Source organism: Nicotiana tabacum, chromosome 6, assembly GCF_000715075.1.
Source record: "Nicotiana tabacum cultivar K326 chromosome 6, ASM71507v2, whole genome shotgun sequence".
Classification (NCBI taxonomy): Eukaryota; Viridiplantae; Streptophyta; class Magnoliopsida; order Solanales; family Solanaceae; genus Nicotiana; species Nicotiana tabacum.
In genome coordinates, this window is record NC_134085.1 from 167113353 (window position 1) to 167130010 (window position 16658).

The 16658-nt window shown below is 40.2% G+C and overlaps 1 protein-coding gene across 1 annotated transcript; it reads right to left on the bottom strand.

Moving 5' to 3' along the window:
- Positions 1 to 3045: 3045 nt before the first annotated feature.
- On the bottom strand, positions 3046 to 7083 carry LOC107791365 (CBBY-like protein). Its single transcript, XM_016613410.2, has 8 exons — positions 6666 to 7083; positions 6415 to 6485; positions 5903 to 6061; positions 5633 to 5699; positions 5007 to 5102; positions 4594 to 4640; positions 4332 to 4412; positions 3046 to 3338 (listed from the first exon to the last, which is right to left on the bottom strand). The coding sequence occupies exons 1-8, from the start codon at positions 6972 to 6974 to the stop codon at positions 3215 to 3217; spliced, it is 954 nt and encodes a 317-aa protein (XP_016468896.1). The 5' UTR covers positions 6975 to 7083; the 3' UTR covers positions 3046 to 3214.
- Between the last annotated feature and the right edge of the window lie 9575 nt (positions 7084 to 16658).

Below are 16658 nucleotides of genomic sequence, written 5' to 3' on the forward strand. Positions count from 1 at the left end.
TGTATTGCATTCAGGTGGGTTTACTTTATATGTCTGGCTCAACAAAGAAATGCCTATATCACTTCTAAAACTGAAAAGAAACTACTATTTCGCTTTGCAAACACACAGGGCAAGTTCTAGGCATCAAATATGAAACATGGAACACAGTAAAACTTGCACACACATGACACATGACTCACTTCGGATTGGTTTATCAAGACATTCTCTTTTGATTGTTCAAATTAGATACACACGTACAATTTTAAGGCACTTTAACAGGATTCAACCAATGAAGCTAGGTATTATACTCTAGTGTCTATTGTGCTCAGGTGTATCAACGCTAAGGGTTTTCCTTCGAATTTAGTTCGTAGCCCATTAGTCCTACTCTAAAAACTAAAAAGAACAAAAATAAATAAAACTACCTATACCCGGTTCAAGCTAAACCCTTGGAAAAGAACCGTGGCCCAAAGAAAAACCAAGAGGGAGTTACTACACTACCTAAAAATATAAAAAAATAAAAATCTTTTTGGTCTTTTCTCTAGACTAACTTCCCTCAAGAAAATTGTCTAAAGGATCCGTCATCAAGAAGAGTCTCCATATTCCAAAAATTTCTTTTTTCTTTTTTTTTTTCGACTTAGTCCCTCAAGAACTTAGAGTTGCATAACTATTGTCAACTAGAGTAGTTCGAGAGAATGCTCTAGTAAATTATTGTAGTTGATCGAGAGATAATTACAATAACCCATAACTCTTAATCCTCATAGAGTATTACGGTGAGATTATAGCGGAAGAGTCGAGACCTAAACTAGCAATTGGGGAAATCATTGCCCTAGACCTTTTTATCATTGAATTATCTTTGTTTTAGCTTACTGTTGTTTTTAATAGTAGTTGAAGTAGTTAAACAAAAACTCAATCTTTATTGATCAAAAATTTTGCATCTAGAGATTGATTGAGTTGATAATAACATTACCGTAGAGTGTAATAGATAGGTTAGTTCCCTGAGAATTCGATTCCGGACTTAAAACCGGATTATATTTGCAGCGACCGCTTTGTCCTTTAAAAGGCATAGTTGGGCGTTATCACTAGGTTAGATAGAATTAGAAATGAAGTTATTTGGGACAAGATGGGCGTGGCCCCTGCGGAGGACAAGATGTAGGAGGCGAGACTTAGATGGTTCCGACATGTGATGAGGAGAGACACAAATGCTCCAGTGAGGAGGTGCAAGAGGTTGGCCCTGAAGGGCCTGGGGAGAGGTAGAGGCAGACCGAAGAAGTATTGGGGAGAGATGATTAGGCAAGATATGGTGTTGCTCCAGCTTACTAAGGACATGACCGTGGATAGGAAGATATGGAGGTTGAGAGTAAAGGTTAAAGGTTAGGATAGGTAACCGAGTATTGTCCTTTCTGTGTAATATCGTATCCCTTGATTTATGTTATTATTTGTCGTTGCTTTCGTTTCGGCTTTCTGATTACAATACTTATTATTAGTTTTGTATTTTTGCTCTGGTTTTCCGATTGATATGCTTGTTGTTGTCCTTCTTTTATCTTTATTGAGTCAAGGGTCTACCGGAAACAACCTCTCTGCCTTTTTGGAGGTAGGGGTAAGATCAGCGTACACTCTACCCTCTCGAGACCCCATAGTGAGATTATACTGGGTTGTTGTTGTTGTTCCTTATTTATTCTTTATTAAATTAGTAAGTATTTAGTACTATACATCTACTAATGAGACTTTTTATTAACTTGTCAATTGACTTAATATTTGATACTACCTCTCTTTTAATATAACTTAGATATATATTTTCTTATTCTGAAAATATCTTCTTCTTTTTTAAACTTATGTTACAATGTTCAAAATTCTTCAATAGTCTAAATTTATCAATAACTTTTTTAAGTGTTATTTTTTTATCTTTTATTTTTTAATTAATTCAAAATATAAATATCATAAAATTATTTTTATCCCCCTCTTTTCGTACCTTCTTTTCTATTGTAATATTTGATTAGTTTTCTCATTTGCAATTTATTAATATTTTAAATAATGTAATACTTTTTTTACTAAATTATAATTTTGAATTAATCAAAAGTATAAAGAGATAAGCCTTTTATTATTTTTATAAAAAATCTACCAATATTTTTAATATGTATTAATTTCTTTTATATATATGATATGCTTATCTTATGTATAATATCCTAATGATATCTTTATATTATTATATTTTTCATTATGAAATTATGAGTTGTATTTATTAATTAACATTTTCTACATGAGAAATTTTGGTGTGTTTTGTGATTTTCCCAATACGTTGCTCCATAGATTTTAGCTATTATCTAACTTTAATATAAGATAAGTCTTGGCGTAAAGATAAAATAATTATTTAAATTATGAAAATACGCTCTTATAAAAATGGAAGCTAAGATTCATTTAATAAACTCATATAGTTTGTCATAACAATTGCTTTGTGCATGGAGATGTACTTTTATCCAACTTTAACGTTACATGTTAGGAATTTTCATGACATTCAAAATCAGTTTGGATCTGGTTGGGCAAGACCAAAAAATCAGTATTATCTAAACTCAAAAGACTACTCCATTATATGTGCGCGGCGTTTTATAAGAAAGACAAAATATGGACCTATCCCAAACTTAAGGACCATACATGAATAATTATGTTAACGTTTAGTAAAATTCGTTAAGATTTTCATATCCTAGAGCAAAAGTGTACATTTAGTTTTTTGTTGGGTATTATTTAAAATATCATATTAAGTTATATGATTCCATGCCGAGTCAACAACATACCCACAAGTGTGGTGTGTGGAGGATAGTGTGTATGTCTATCTTACCTCTATCTTGTGAAGGTAGAAAAGTTGTTTCCCATTCCATGCGGAGTTGGCCTTAAAAATTGGGGATTGAGTAAAAATTGATGATTAATGAGGCACTGCATAAAGGAGGAATGTGATAATGTCCTTAGATTATGTTCTCATTATTATCCTTATTGTAAGTTCTGTCTTTAAGCTATGCAAATAGTAATTTACCTTTGATCCCACACCCTCTCCCCAGTCCCCAACTCCAAATGAGAAGGAAAAGTCAAAGTTCATAATATGTGTCCAAGACATAGGTTTAGAGAGTTTTAGCAGAGAAGGCATCAAGAGAAAAAATGACATTAAGCTTTTTATTAAACAGTCATTGGGGAGATACAGTACATGAACTGATATGTAGTGTAGTCAATCAGATTGCCTGATGAACTAACTGACATATTGTTTCTCCAGAAGGCTTCCGCAAAATGCCAAGTCAAACCGTTCCTCTGGAGGATCTCCTATGCAATCAAAAACTGCATCTGCATTTGAGAAGTTTTCGTCCGCTGTGTACCTGAGTACAGTATACAAGTTAACTAACTATATAGAACAATAACCAAATGATATCCGCGACAGGCTAATGGTCTGCAAGAATTGGTAAGAGAACAAGAGATCTAGCAGTGGTGAAAGAGCAAGTAGCATAGACAAAAGATACTAGCTACTCGTTCAGAAGGAAACCACAAAAGCTGTAAAAGCAATAACAAGATCTAGACAATGCATCCCTCTTCTAATACTCTACGAGAGGTCCTTTAAAAATAATCAATAAACATTATCCGTCGTGATAAGATAATCCCTACCTTTCTTCTTACATAAATAGATGCTTACTTCATAGACTGAAATTTGTTTTAATGAAAAGAAACCATCAACCTTGTTACCTTCCCCTTATTGATTAGGCATGTCCTTCCCTTCTATCTCCTCCATTGCACTTAGATTATACTACTTTAACTGATCTAGCGTAAACAGAAAGCAATTAGAGCAAACCTCTTGTGCAACTAAGCAATTATCTAGTATCTAAGATGTAGCCTCAAGCCCTCACCGCAGCTAAAAATCAGCCTTCAGACGTAGTTAGACGTGGCAAAATCTTCTCTTTAAACCCTTTTCAGGCCATACAGTGCAAGTTTGAACAACTTGCCACCTCCACCATGTTCACCTGAGTGCTAAGAGGCCTAGTCAGGACTCAGGAATGCCATTTCGATTGAAGGAAATATCCTAGGGAGAATGAGTCAGGTTGCAATATCAAACAATAGAAACCATCGGCTTCCCAATCATACGTATTTTACTTTTTTTGTCTATGAACTTCAACGGTGCTAGAGGTTTTTCTGAAAAGCTATCAGTTTGATCATGAAGTTTTCTACCTAGGTTATGCTTCAACAAGATGTTTCGCTAACATAGAATTTCAGAAACCAAGTAAGAAAATTCCAGTTAACAATCGTTGAAAAAGAGAGAACCGAAATATGCACCAGGGAGAGAGACAGAGGTGGTTGGTTCAAGTAAAAAAGCAACTTACCCACTCTTAGTCACAATGCACTTCATTCCAGCTGCTTTAGCAGCTGCAAGACCTATGCCACTATCTTCTACAACAACACAACTGCAGACCATAATAATACTTAGCATTAAGAAAGAAAATATAAAAAGTAGAAAATGCTAATGGCAAGATCCATGATATAATAAAAGCATTTACTCTCTGCTTCAATCTATAATCATGTAACTTCTCAAAGGTGTCATAACGTTAGTTCCCAATTCAAGGATAAGCTTTCTGTGTAAAATACCTTGAAGGATCAACCCCAAGGGTGTCGGCTGCTAACAGATAAATGGCCTGCCAGGAAGAAAGTATATGGTATTAAACATCTAAACACTTATCTCACTGCTACGACAGTGCTTTGGTGTCTCCTCAAATTGAAGTTCTACTGCAACTTGCTGATGAGAAAGCCACAGTTCATACATTTAAAATAGCTATACACCAGAGTTGGCAGATCAGCTTTGTACATTAATAGACCTCAGAGAGTAAAAGAAGTATAGAGAAGGCTAATGGAACATATATTTTCAAATTTTCAGATAATGAAGAAGATGAGACTCTATCACCTAATGAAGTTTCTTTTTGCTTCTTAGTTTCTGAGCAAATGGGGATTTGTCTTCACACTCCAGAAGCATTGAACAGATATTTGAGGGATGAGATATTTACCGGATCGGGCTTCTTGCGAGGAACCACATCGCCCGCATATATCTGGATCTTTTCCGCTCGCTCTGGTCCCAACAAGCACGAGACTATAGCTGAGACCTGAATATCAGCAGATTTACTTCAAATTATGACCACAAAACAAATCATTATCTTAGGATGGTGACTACAAATAATCCATGCCAGTGCTTTATTTTCTGTTTCTTTTTTTCCTTTTTATTTCTTCCAACAAATGAGCAACTCCAGATAGCAAGCCAGCGATTAGCATCTTGTGCAGTACCAAATTCAATAGGAGTAAAAGGAAAACATAGCAGTTTTAATATCAGATGAACTTTTCGTGGAGTAGATCTCTTCCTATGATTTGAAGTGTCAATAGCTTCCCATATCATTTTATTGGTCTAAGAAACTACATTGTCTACTAAAGCATCGAATTTAGGTTAAATAGATCATCAAAAGGTTAAATGGTTAAATATATGCCTGCTGATTTACTCATGGTTCTTTATCATATTAGTAAACACCATACAGGGATACAAAAATTTCTGAGCATAGCGGCAACGTTTAATAGCAGATAATTGTCAAAAGACTCGACATTGGCACATAATACGAACACTTTAGAACCTGATTACTCATACCGCCTTTTCATTGGAAGTGCTGCATACTGCAACTTTCACTCCATTACCCAGAGCCTGATCAACCAACCTGTAACATTTAGTTCAAAACTCTTAAAATATGGAGAAGAACAATCTTAAGGAAAATTATTCTGACTATTGAAATTTTGTCCATATATTTACGGTCCTATAAGTCTAATTAACCATAGTGAGTTTTTCATATTAAGATTCTAAAGCTCCAGAATGCATTGTAACGATTCTACTTCTTTAATGAGATAAAGTTAAAGAGCTTACTTTGCAACACCTGGCCGAAGTGGCAGCAATTTCTTCTCAATGAGAGCCATGAATAATTCTGTCTTTCGCTTGTGAAGTCCTGCAATAAACTGCTTTCTTTCTTCTTCAGTTTTTGGTGCATTTTCTGGCCAACCCACTTTGTTAAAGTAGGCTGTCATCCTAAACAACCCAAGTCAACCACAATCAAATCAATTCAAGGCCACTGTATGAATGAAATGTTAAGCTGGGACTTTAGACAAATTTCCGTTTCTCTCAACAAAAACAACAACAAACCGAGTGTAATCCCACAAGTGGGGTCTGGGGACGGTTGTGTTTACGCAGACCTTAACTCTACCTTATGATCATAAGGTAAAGAGGTTGTTTCCGATATACCCTCGACTTAAGAAACAGTGACCGGGAAGCAAGCAACAATAACAACAACAAGAAGAAGAAAAAAAAGACACTACTTTTCCGTTTCTCTCCTAATTGGGGGGCAAAAAACTGCACATTCCTCTAGAAGGAATTAACGTTACCTTTCTTTTCCACCTCCAATTTTGAGCAATTCTCCATACAATTCCACATCCCAAGTTACACCCAATTCCTTCTGTGTACCACGAAAATAGTGAATCCTTATGATCAAAAGGTTATCAACAAAAATAAGAGAAATCAGACAAAAAAATCACTCTTTTGAGCAATCACAGTTCTATCAAGCACCATTGATCCTTATATCAAAAATTCAGCATGAAATCAACCGTTTAATTTCAAGGGAGTAGTGAAAGTGTACCTCAGCAAAGGTGTCATTGAAAGAAATACGGTGACCATCTTTCTCGGTATCAACAAGTACACCATCGCAGTCAAAGAGGAGTGCCTTTGGGAGAACTGAAGCTTCCGACGAAGGCGAAACAGAACACGTAACCACCACACCAATATTACGCCTACTCGTCTTACTCTTGCTATTAAGAAGAGTAGCTACTGATTTTGAAGAGAGTAGGGAGCTGTTTGTATTGGGTAATGTAACTGTGGATGGCAGAACAGAAGCTGCTCTTCTTTGTGAAGAAAAGATGGTTGGGGAAGAGACAACCCTCAACGCCATTTGGAATTGTTGCCCCTCAAAGTCCACTACCACTCGTTTATCTCAGAGAATAGCCGCTTCATTTCATTTGGTTGGAAAATAACGGTTTTCCAACCATATGTTATCCGCCCCATGACCCTACCCCGAAGCATAACACACAATCGAAGTAGCCCCGCATTGCGGTCGAAATCATAATTTGAAGTTATGAGTTCTGAATTTGGTATAGAACTCATATTTAGTCTTAGTTATGGGGTTTTCATATTTAGTCTTAGTTACCGGGTTTATAATTAAATTAATGAATTGTCTTGTATAAATATAAGGTTTAAGCAAAAGTGACTTGGTTCTGCGGAACTCACGTACCATAGACTAGCTCCGCCTCTAATTGTGGTATGTGTCTTTCCTTTTTATACTTCACTAAAATTAGCCACCAATATTTGTGTTGACTTTAAATCCATTTTATGAAGAGAATATAAATTTTGATGTTAAATTATTTTTAAACGTAAAAATAGCTCTTTGGACAAATTAAAAAAGGAAAGTTTACCATATAAATAGAAAATAAAAGAGTGCTACTAGTGAAACTAAGGAAATAGAGAGAAAATTGAGAGCAAAAAGAAAAAAGAGGAGAGGGTCTCTCTAATCAAGCTTAATTTGAAGAATATAAAAATAATTTGTAACATGCAAGAGAGAATACACAAACAAAAGAAGTGGGGATCTCTCTATTTATAGGCCATTTATCATTACAATTTACAACCTACACTGCGAAAATTAATCCTTCTAATTTCACTAGTCTTTTTATTGGGGTTTATAAAATTTGATCATATAATTCGGTGTACAACAACAAACAACAACAACAACCCAGTATAATCCCACTTAGTGGGGTCTGGGGAGGGTAGTGTGTACGCAGACCTTACCCCTACCCTGGGGTAGAGAGGCTGTTTCCAAATAGACCCCCGGCATCCTTCCCTCCAAGAACTTCCCACCTTGCTCTTGGGGAGACTCGAACTCACAACCTCTTGGTTGGAAGTGGAGGTTGCTTACCATCAGAGCAACCCCTCTTGTCCAAACAATTGATTTCAATAAGAACAATCACAAAGTTACAACTCAACTAAGGACAAGAAAATACTAACTTTAGGAACTGGTCCGTAGTAGCGTTCAACTTTGTTCTTCAAGCTCGTGAGAATTAATTTCTGTGACGACCCCAAAGGGTCATCACCTGTTTTATTATCCATTCTGTGCTTCCGAGGCCTTGAAAACCTCATTTAGAGTCGCTTCGATTTGCGTGTGCAGTCTGTGCGCGTAGCCGGAAAGCTTAAATATGAAATTTTGTGAAAAATGCTAAGTTTTGGTGTTAAAATGAATAAGTTTGACTTTGGTCAACATTTTAGGTAAACAGACCCGGACCCGTAATTTGACGGTCCCGGAGTGTCTGTAGGAAAATATGGGACGTGGGCATATATCTGGAATCGAATTCCGAGGTCCCAAGCCCGAGAAATAAATTTTTAAGTAAAAGTTTTTAAGGAAATTTGAAATAAAATTTGATTAGAACATGGTGGTATCGGGTCGTATTTTGGTTCCGGCAGCCGGTACAGGTCTTATATATGGTTTAAGTCATTTCTGTAAAAATTTGGTTGAAAACGGAGTCCGTTTGACGTGATTCAGACCTAAATTGCTAAAGTCGATGTTTTATGAAGTTTGAGAAATATCCTTTGATTTTGAGGTTTGATTCATTGTTTTTGAGGTTATTTTGGCAATTTGATCGCACAGAAAAGTTCGTATGATGTTGTAGAGTTAGTACATGTGTTTGGTTAGGAGACTCGAGGGCTCGGGTGTGTTTCGGATGTGTTTCGAACTTAAGAAAAATTGCAGAAAAAGCTATTCAGGTGTTCTGGTATTTCCTTCTTCGCGTTTGCTGGATGGCCCTCGCGAACGCGATGTGTAAAATGTTGCTGAAGGAACTTCCTTCTACACGAACGCGTAGCCCAGGTCGCGAACGTGAGGCAGCGGGGGGCTATACCTTCGCGAACGCGTTCCTGTCCACGCGAAGCGAAGGCCAAATGGGCTTCGGCAGGGGGAGGGGTAGTTACCTTACGCGAACGAGAGGGCTCGAGAAGCTAAAGCTTCGCGATCGTGAGCCCATTAACGCGAACGTGAAGGCTAATCAGCCTTACCCATCGCGAACGCGAAGGGTCTGTCGCGAACGCGTAGAGTAAAATTGCCCAGTGATTTTTAAAAGCCAAAAACAGAACACTTACGGGATTTCTCAAAATTTACAAAACCTCTTCTTCTCCAAAGCTCTTAGGCGATCTTTGAAGCAATTCTTCACCATAATCTCTTGGGTAAGCAATATTTAACTTATTTTCATCCATTTTCATCAACATCTATTAGATTTCTAGGCCTAAAACATGTAATTAAGCGTAGAAATTAGGGAATTTGGTAGAGTTAGGGCTTTTTGATTTTTCTTGATTTAAACCTCGTTTTGGGGTCGAATTTGAAAACCAATTATATATTCGGGCTCGTGGGTGAATGGATGATTTGATTTTGGTCCGAACCTCGTGTTTTGACCAAGCGGGTCCGGGGTCGATTTTTAGAATTTTGGGAAGAATGCTTGAAAAGCTATAATTAGGCATTGGGTTCGCATTGTTTAGCATTTATTGATGCATTAAAGTCATTATTGTATAGATACAATCGATTTGGAGCCAAATTCGAGAGTAAAAGCGGTAATTGAGGATTGACTTGGCCGTGAAAGTTTGAGGTAAGTGTTTGGTCTACCTTAACTTGAGGGATTAGAAGTTGAGTCTTATTTGCTACGTGCTAATTGTCGAGTGCGACGTATAGGCATGGTGACGAGTATCTATACGTTGGTGTCTAGTATGACCGTGAGTCTTTATATTACGGATATTCTGATTTTTGTTGTATCTTTCATGCATTAATGATGATTTCTATATGTTGTAAAAAGCATGTGAAATAAATTGTGATATTTGAACTTCGAGGAACATTGGCTCGAGTTATAATACGAATTGTGAAAGTATATGAGATAATTGAACACTTTGGAGCATTGACTCAAGTGGTAAAGTGAGTTATAAAGTAAGAAGTGAAAGGAAGAGAAAGAATTATTGAATTGTTCCCTTGCCGGGATGTTTGTTGCTTTGTTGGTTATCTCCCATGACGGGATGTTGAGATTTATTGATTTTGTTCCCTTGCCGGGATTTAGCTGTTTAATTGTATTCCCTTGTCGGGATTTCTACCATTATTTGTCTACTCCCTTGCCCTTTGTTTGTGATTGTTGTTTGGATGAGGAAGAGTGTTAAAACACGAAGGATGATGCCGTGCATTGTTTGCTATTGTGAGGAAAGAGTGTAAAACACGAAGGGTGATGTCGTGCCGTACGATGTACCATTCCGTACCGATATTCATTGACTATGTGGTGAGGAAAGAGAGTAAAAGCACGAAGGGTGATGCCATGCACATTATTATAATACGATTGATTTGTTGAGAACGGGAGTAAAAGCATGAAGGGTGATGTCGTGCACATTTTTATTATAAATATTGTTTGGGTGAGGACGAGAGTAAAAACACGAAGGGTGATGTCGTGCAAATCGTTGAATTCTAATTCTTGTTGATATTCTGGCTTTGTTGTTCCTTTTTTTTTATTGAGGTTTTCTATTTGGAACTGTTACCTCCCCACAGCATGTTTCCCCTTCGCACATTGACTGATTATTTCCTGTATTTTTTTTCCGCTGTACCTATAGATATTTGAACTGCACAGGTTATTTGGTAGTCTGGTCCTAGCCTCGTCACTACTTCGCCGAGGTTAGGCTAGGCACTTGCCAGCACATGGGGTCGGTTGTGCTGATACTACACTCTGTGCTCTTTTGCACATATCTAGGTATTGGACAACAGCAGTAGCGCGGGAGTCAGTCTTCAGTCCGCCGAGATACCGAGGTAGCCTTGCAGGCGTTCGCAGGCCCGACATCTCCTCTATCTTATATTTCGTTCTGTTATCTAATGTATTCGAGACAAACCATGTTATATTTCTTTCAAACGGTTGTATTCAGTACTCTTAGTAGTTCGTGAGTGATGTGACACCAGTTCTTGGGTAGAGGCGTATGTTGGCTTTCGCATTATTGTTCAGCTTATTTAATTTAAGACTTCCGCTTACTTATTTAATTCCGATGTTCTCATGATATCATTGATAATTGTTAAAAGAAGTAATGTGTAAATGAAAAAGGTAGGGTTGGCTTGCCTAGCTCTCATTAGTAGGCGCCACCACGACTCTCAAGGGTGGGAAAATTCAGGTCGTGACAAGTTGGTATCAGAGCTATAGGTTACATAGGTCTCACAACTCACAGACAAGCTCAGTAGAGTTTGAGGGATCGGTATGGAGACGTATGTATTTATCCCCCAAAGGCTACAGAGTTAGAAAAATTTCATATTCGTTCTTTCTTGTCGTGTGGATTTGTTCCTAAAATGCTAATTGGATTTCTACTCTGTTCTTTCGTAGATGGCGAGAACACGTGCTTCCTCATCTACCACTCAGCAGCCCGAGCCCCCAGCAGTAGCTCCCACTAGGGGCAGAGGGCGAGGCTGAGGCCGTGTTAGAGGTCGAGGTAGGGGCAGAGCTCAGCCCGGAGCAACAGCACCAGTGGCGGAGCCTCATGTTGATTTTGAGGAGGGGGTTCAGGCCCCAACAGTTCCGGTGGGCCCAGCTCAGGTCCTAGAGGGGTTCATTACCACCCCAGTTCTTCAGGACGCTCTAGTCCGATTGGTGGGCCTCATGGAGAGTGTCACCCGAGCAGGTTTGTTTCCCGTAGCACCAGCCACTTCTCAGGCTTGAAGAAGGGCTTAGACTCCTACTACGCGCACTTCGGAGCAGGTAGCTCCCTAGGTTCAAGTTCCAGCGGTTCAACCAGCTGTGGCAGTTCAGCCGAGTATAGTGGCTCAGACCGGCGATGGAGCGACTATGTTTGCCGATGCTTTGTGGAGGCTGGATAGGTTCACCAATCTCTTCACTACTATATTTAGCGGTGCATCTGCTGAGGATCTCCAGGATTATCTAGACAGCTGTCATGAGGTTCTCAGGAACATGGGGATCGTGGAGACCAATGGGGTCGATTTCGCTACTCTTCGCTTGTCTGGATCCGCGAGAACCTGTTGGAGAGATTATTGATTGGCTATACCAATTAGGTCATCAGCTTCAACTTGAGAACAATTCACGCAGCTATTTCTGGAGAAGTTTCTACCCCTCACTCAAAGAGAGGTCTATGAGAGGCAGTTTGAGCATCTCCAGCAGGGTTCTATGGCTATTACTCAGTACGAGATCAGATTCATCGACTTGGCTCGTCATGCTCTTATCATACTTACCATTGTGATAGAGAGTGAAGAGGTTCGTTGAGGGACTCGTCCAGCCCGCTCAGTTAGCTAGAGATGGAGGTAAAGGTATTAGAGGTGGAGGTGCAGGTACAGTTCTAGTTTGTGGTAGAGAAGCTTCGATTTTATTTTGCGCCGTACCTGGTCATGCCTAGTGATTCATTGAGTATTTCTATTTATGTGTCTACACAAGTGGGTGATTCTATTGTGGTCGATCGAGTTCATTGTTCTTATATTGTGGTGATTGGGGGTCTTGAGACCCGTGTTGATTTGTTGCTTTTAGACATGGTCGACTTCGATGTTATATTGGGGATGGACTGGTTATCACCTTACCACGCTATCTTGGACTGTCATGCCAAGACTGTGACCTTAGCCTTACCGGATTTGCCCCACTTAGAGTGGAGAGGGACTCCTGATCATTCTACCCGCAGTGTTATTTTGTATGTGAAGGCTCAGCGTATGGTCGAGAAGGGGTGTTTGGCCTATTTGGCTTATGTTCGTGATTCCAGTGCTGAGGTTCCCTCTATTGATTCTGTGCTCGTGGTTCGTGAGTTTTCTGATATTTTCCCTTTAGACCTGCTAGGTATGTCACCCGACAGAGATATTGACTTTTGCATTGATTTGGCTCCAGGCACTCAGCCCATTTCTATTCTGCCATATCGCATGGCCCCGCCAGAGTTGAAAGAGTTGAAAGAGTAGTAGCAAGACTTGCTTGAGAAGGGTTTCATTAGACCCAGCGTTTCACCTTGGGGTGCGTCAGTGTTGTTTGTTACGAAAAAGGATGGTTCGATGAGAATGTGCATTGATTACCGGCAGTTGAACAAAGTTACAATCAAGAATAAGTATCCACTATCGAGGATTGATGATTTGTTCGATCAACTTTAGGGTGGCAAGGTATTTTCAAAGATAGACTTTAGGTCTAGCTACCATCAGTTGAGGATTAGGGCATCCGATGTCCCTAAGACAACATTCCGCACTCGGTACGGGCATTATGAGTTCTTGGTTATGTCATTCGGGTTGACAAATGCCCCAATAGCTTTTATAGATTTGATGAACCGAGTGTTCAGGCCTTATTTGGACTCATTCGTGATAGTCTTCATTGATGATATACTGATATATTCCCGCAGCCAGGAAGAGCACGAGCAACACCTTACAGTGGTTCTTCAGACTCTGAAGGATAGTCAGTTATATGCGAAGTTCTCGAAGTGTGAGTTCTAGTTGAGTTCAGTTGCATTTTTGGGTCATGTCGTATCAGCAGAGGGTATTCAGGTTGACCCGAAAAAGATTGAGGCAGTCAAGAACTGGCCTAGACCAGCATCAGCTACAGAGATTTGGAGTTTCTTGAGATTGGCAGGCTACTATCGTCGGTTCGTGGAGGGGTTCTCATCTATCGTAGCCCCGATAACCAGGTTGACCCAGAAGGGTACCCAGTTTAGATGGTCGGACGAGTGTGAGGCGAGCTTTCAAAGGCTTAAGACAGCTCTGACTATGGCACCGGTGTTAGTATTGCCCATAAGTTCAGGACCTTACATAGTCTATTGTGATGCTTCCCGTATTGGGCTTGATGCAGTGTTGATGCAGGATGGCAAGGTCATTGCCTATGCTTCAAGGCAATTGAAGATTCATAAGAAGAATTATTCAGTGCATGATTTGGAGTTGACAGCCATTGTTCACGCATTGAAGATTTGGAGGCACTATTTGTATGGCATGGCATGTGAGGTGTTCACTGACCACAAGAGTCTTCAGTACTTGTTCAAGCAAAAGGAGTTGAATTTGAGGCAAAGAAGGTGGTTGGAGTTGTTGAAAGATTATGATATCACTATCTTATATCACCCGGGAAAGGCCAATGTGGTGTCCGATGCTTTGAGTAGAAAGTCAGCAAGTATGGGGAGTCTTGCTTATATTCTAGTCGGTGAGAGGCCACTTGCTTTGGATGTTCAGGCTTTGGCCAATCAGTTCGTGAGGTTAGATGTTTCTGAGCCCAGTCGTGTGTTAGCCTGCACAGTTGCTCGTTCTTCATTATTGGAGCGTATCCGTGATCAGTAGTATGATGATCCCCATTTGTGTGTCCTCGAAGACACGGTGTAGTGCGGAGGTGCCAGGCAGGTTACCTTAGATGATGATGGAGTTTTGAGATTGCAGGGCCGAGTTTGTGTGCCTAATATGGATGGCTTCGGGAGTTGATTTTAGAGGAGGCCCATAGTTCCTAGTGCTCTATTCATTCGGGCGCCGGGAAGATGTATCAGGATTTGCGGCAGCATTATTGGTGGCGTAGAATGAAGAAGGATGTTATGGCATATGTGGCACGATGTTTGAATTGTCAGTAGGTTAAGTACGAGCATCAGAGGCCTGGTGGTTTATTTTAGAGGATTGAGCTTCCCTAGTGGAAGTAGGAACGGATCACTATGGACTTCATTACTGGACTTCCGCTGACTCGGAAGAAGTTCGACGCTGTTTGGGTCATTGTTGATAGGCTGACCAAGTTAGCGCATTTCATTCCTGTGGCAGTCTCTTATTCGTACGAGAGGTTAGCGGAGATCTATATCCGGGAGATTGTTCGTCTTCATGGTGTGCCGGTCTCTATAATTTTGGACCAAGGTACGCAGTTCACCTCGCGTTTCTGGAGAGCAGTTCAGCGAGAGTTAGGCACCCAGGTTGAGTTGAGTACAACATTTTATCCTCAGACGGACGGGCAGTCCGAGCGGACTATTCAGATATTGGAGGATATGCTCCGAGCTTGTGTTATTGTTTTTGGAGGTTCGTAGGATTAGTTCTTGCCTTTAGCAGAGTTTGCCTACAATAACAGCTACCGCTAGAGTATCCAGATGGCTCCTTATGAGGCTTTATATGGTAGGTGGTGTCGATCTCCGATTGGATGGTTTGAGCCGGGAGAGGCTCGATTATTGGGTATGGATCTGGTTTAGGAGGCCTTGGACAAGGTTAGGATCATTCAGGATAGTTTTCGTATAGCTCAGTCCAGGCAAAAGAGCTATGCAGATCGTAAGGTTCGAGATGTGGCTTTTATGGTTGGTGAGCGGGTATTGCTCCGAGTGTTGCCTATGAAGGGCGTGATGAGATTTGGGAATAAGGGCAAGCTAACCCTAGGTTCATTGGTCCGTTTGAGATTCTTGATCGAGTGGGAGAAGTAGCTTATAGACTTGCATTGCCGCCGAGCTTATCAGCCGTGCATCTAGTGTTTCATGTGTTCATGCTTCGGAAGTATCACGGCGATCCATCCCACGTGTTAGATTTCAGCACTGTCCAGTTGGACAAGGATTTGACATACTAGGAAGAGCTGGTAGCTATTCTAGACTGGCAGGTTCGTCAGTTAAGGTCGAAGAGTTTTCCTTCTGTTCGTGTTCGGTGGAGAGCTCAGCCTCCTGAGGCATCGACCTGGGAGTCCGAGTCCGTCATGCGAAGCCGTTATACTCACTTATTCCCCGACTCGTATTTCCTTCTTCTGTCCGTTCGAGGACGAATGGTTGTTTTAGAGGTAGAGAATGTGACGACCTATAGAGTCATCACCTGTTTTCTTATCCATTCTGTGCTTATGAGGCCTTGCAAACCTCATTTAGAGTCGCCTCGATTTGCGTGCGCAGTCCGGGTGCGTAACCGGAAAACTTAAATATGAAATTTTGTGAAAAATGCTAAGTTTTGATGTTAAAACGAATAAGTTTGACTTTGGTGAACATTTTGGGCAAACGAACCCGGACCGGTGATTTGACCCGTGGGCATATGTCCGGAATCGAATTCTGAGGTCCCAAACCCAAGAAATGAATTTTTAAGTGAAATTTTTTTTAAGGAAATTTGAAATGAAACTTGATTAGAACATGGTGGTATCGGGCAGTATTTTGGTTCCGGCGCCCGGTACATGTCTTATATATGGTTTAAGTTATTTTTGTAAAAATTTGGTTTAAAACGGAGTCCGTTTGACGTGATTCGAACCTAAATTGCTAAAGTCGATGTTTTATGAAGTTCGAGAAAAATCCTTTGATTTTGAGGTTTGATTCATTGTTTTTGAGTTTATTTTGGCGATTTGATCGCACTGATAAGTTCGTATGATGTTGTTGAGTTAGTACATGTGCTTGGTTTGGAGCCTCGAGGGCTCGAGTGTATTTTGGAAGGTTTCGAACTTAAGAAAAATTGCAGAAAAAGCTGTTCAGGTGTTCTGGTATTTCCTTCTTCGTGTTCGCGAGATGGCCCTCACGAACGCGATGTGTAAAATGTTGTTGAAGGAACTTCCTTCTACGTGAACGCGTAGCCCAGGTCACGAACGCGAGGCAGAAGGGGGGCTATACCTTCGCGAACACATTCCTGGCCACGCGAACACGAAGGCCA

Bases quoted from the DNA above. Each gene is read 5' to 3' on its own strand.
- LOC107791365 (XM_016613410.2), bottom strand. From the start codon at position 6,974: ATGGCGTTGAGGGTTGTCTCTTCCCCAACCATCTTTTCTTCACAAAGA. The intron at 4,413-4,593 runs GTATTTTACACA...TATGGTCTGCAG, and splicing joins CTTGGGGTTGATCCTTCAAG to TTGTGTTGTTGTAGAAGATA. The intron at 3,339-4,331 runs GTAAGTTGCTTT...TACTGTACTCAG, and splicing joins TGCATTGTGACTAAGAGTGG to GTACACAGCGGACGAAAACT.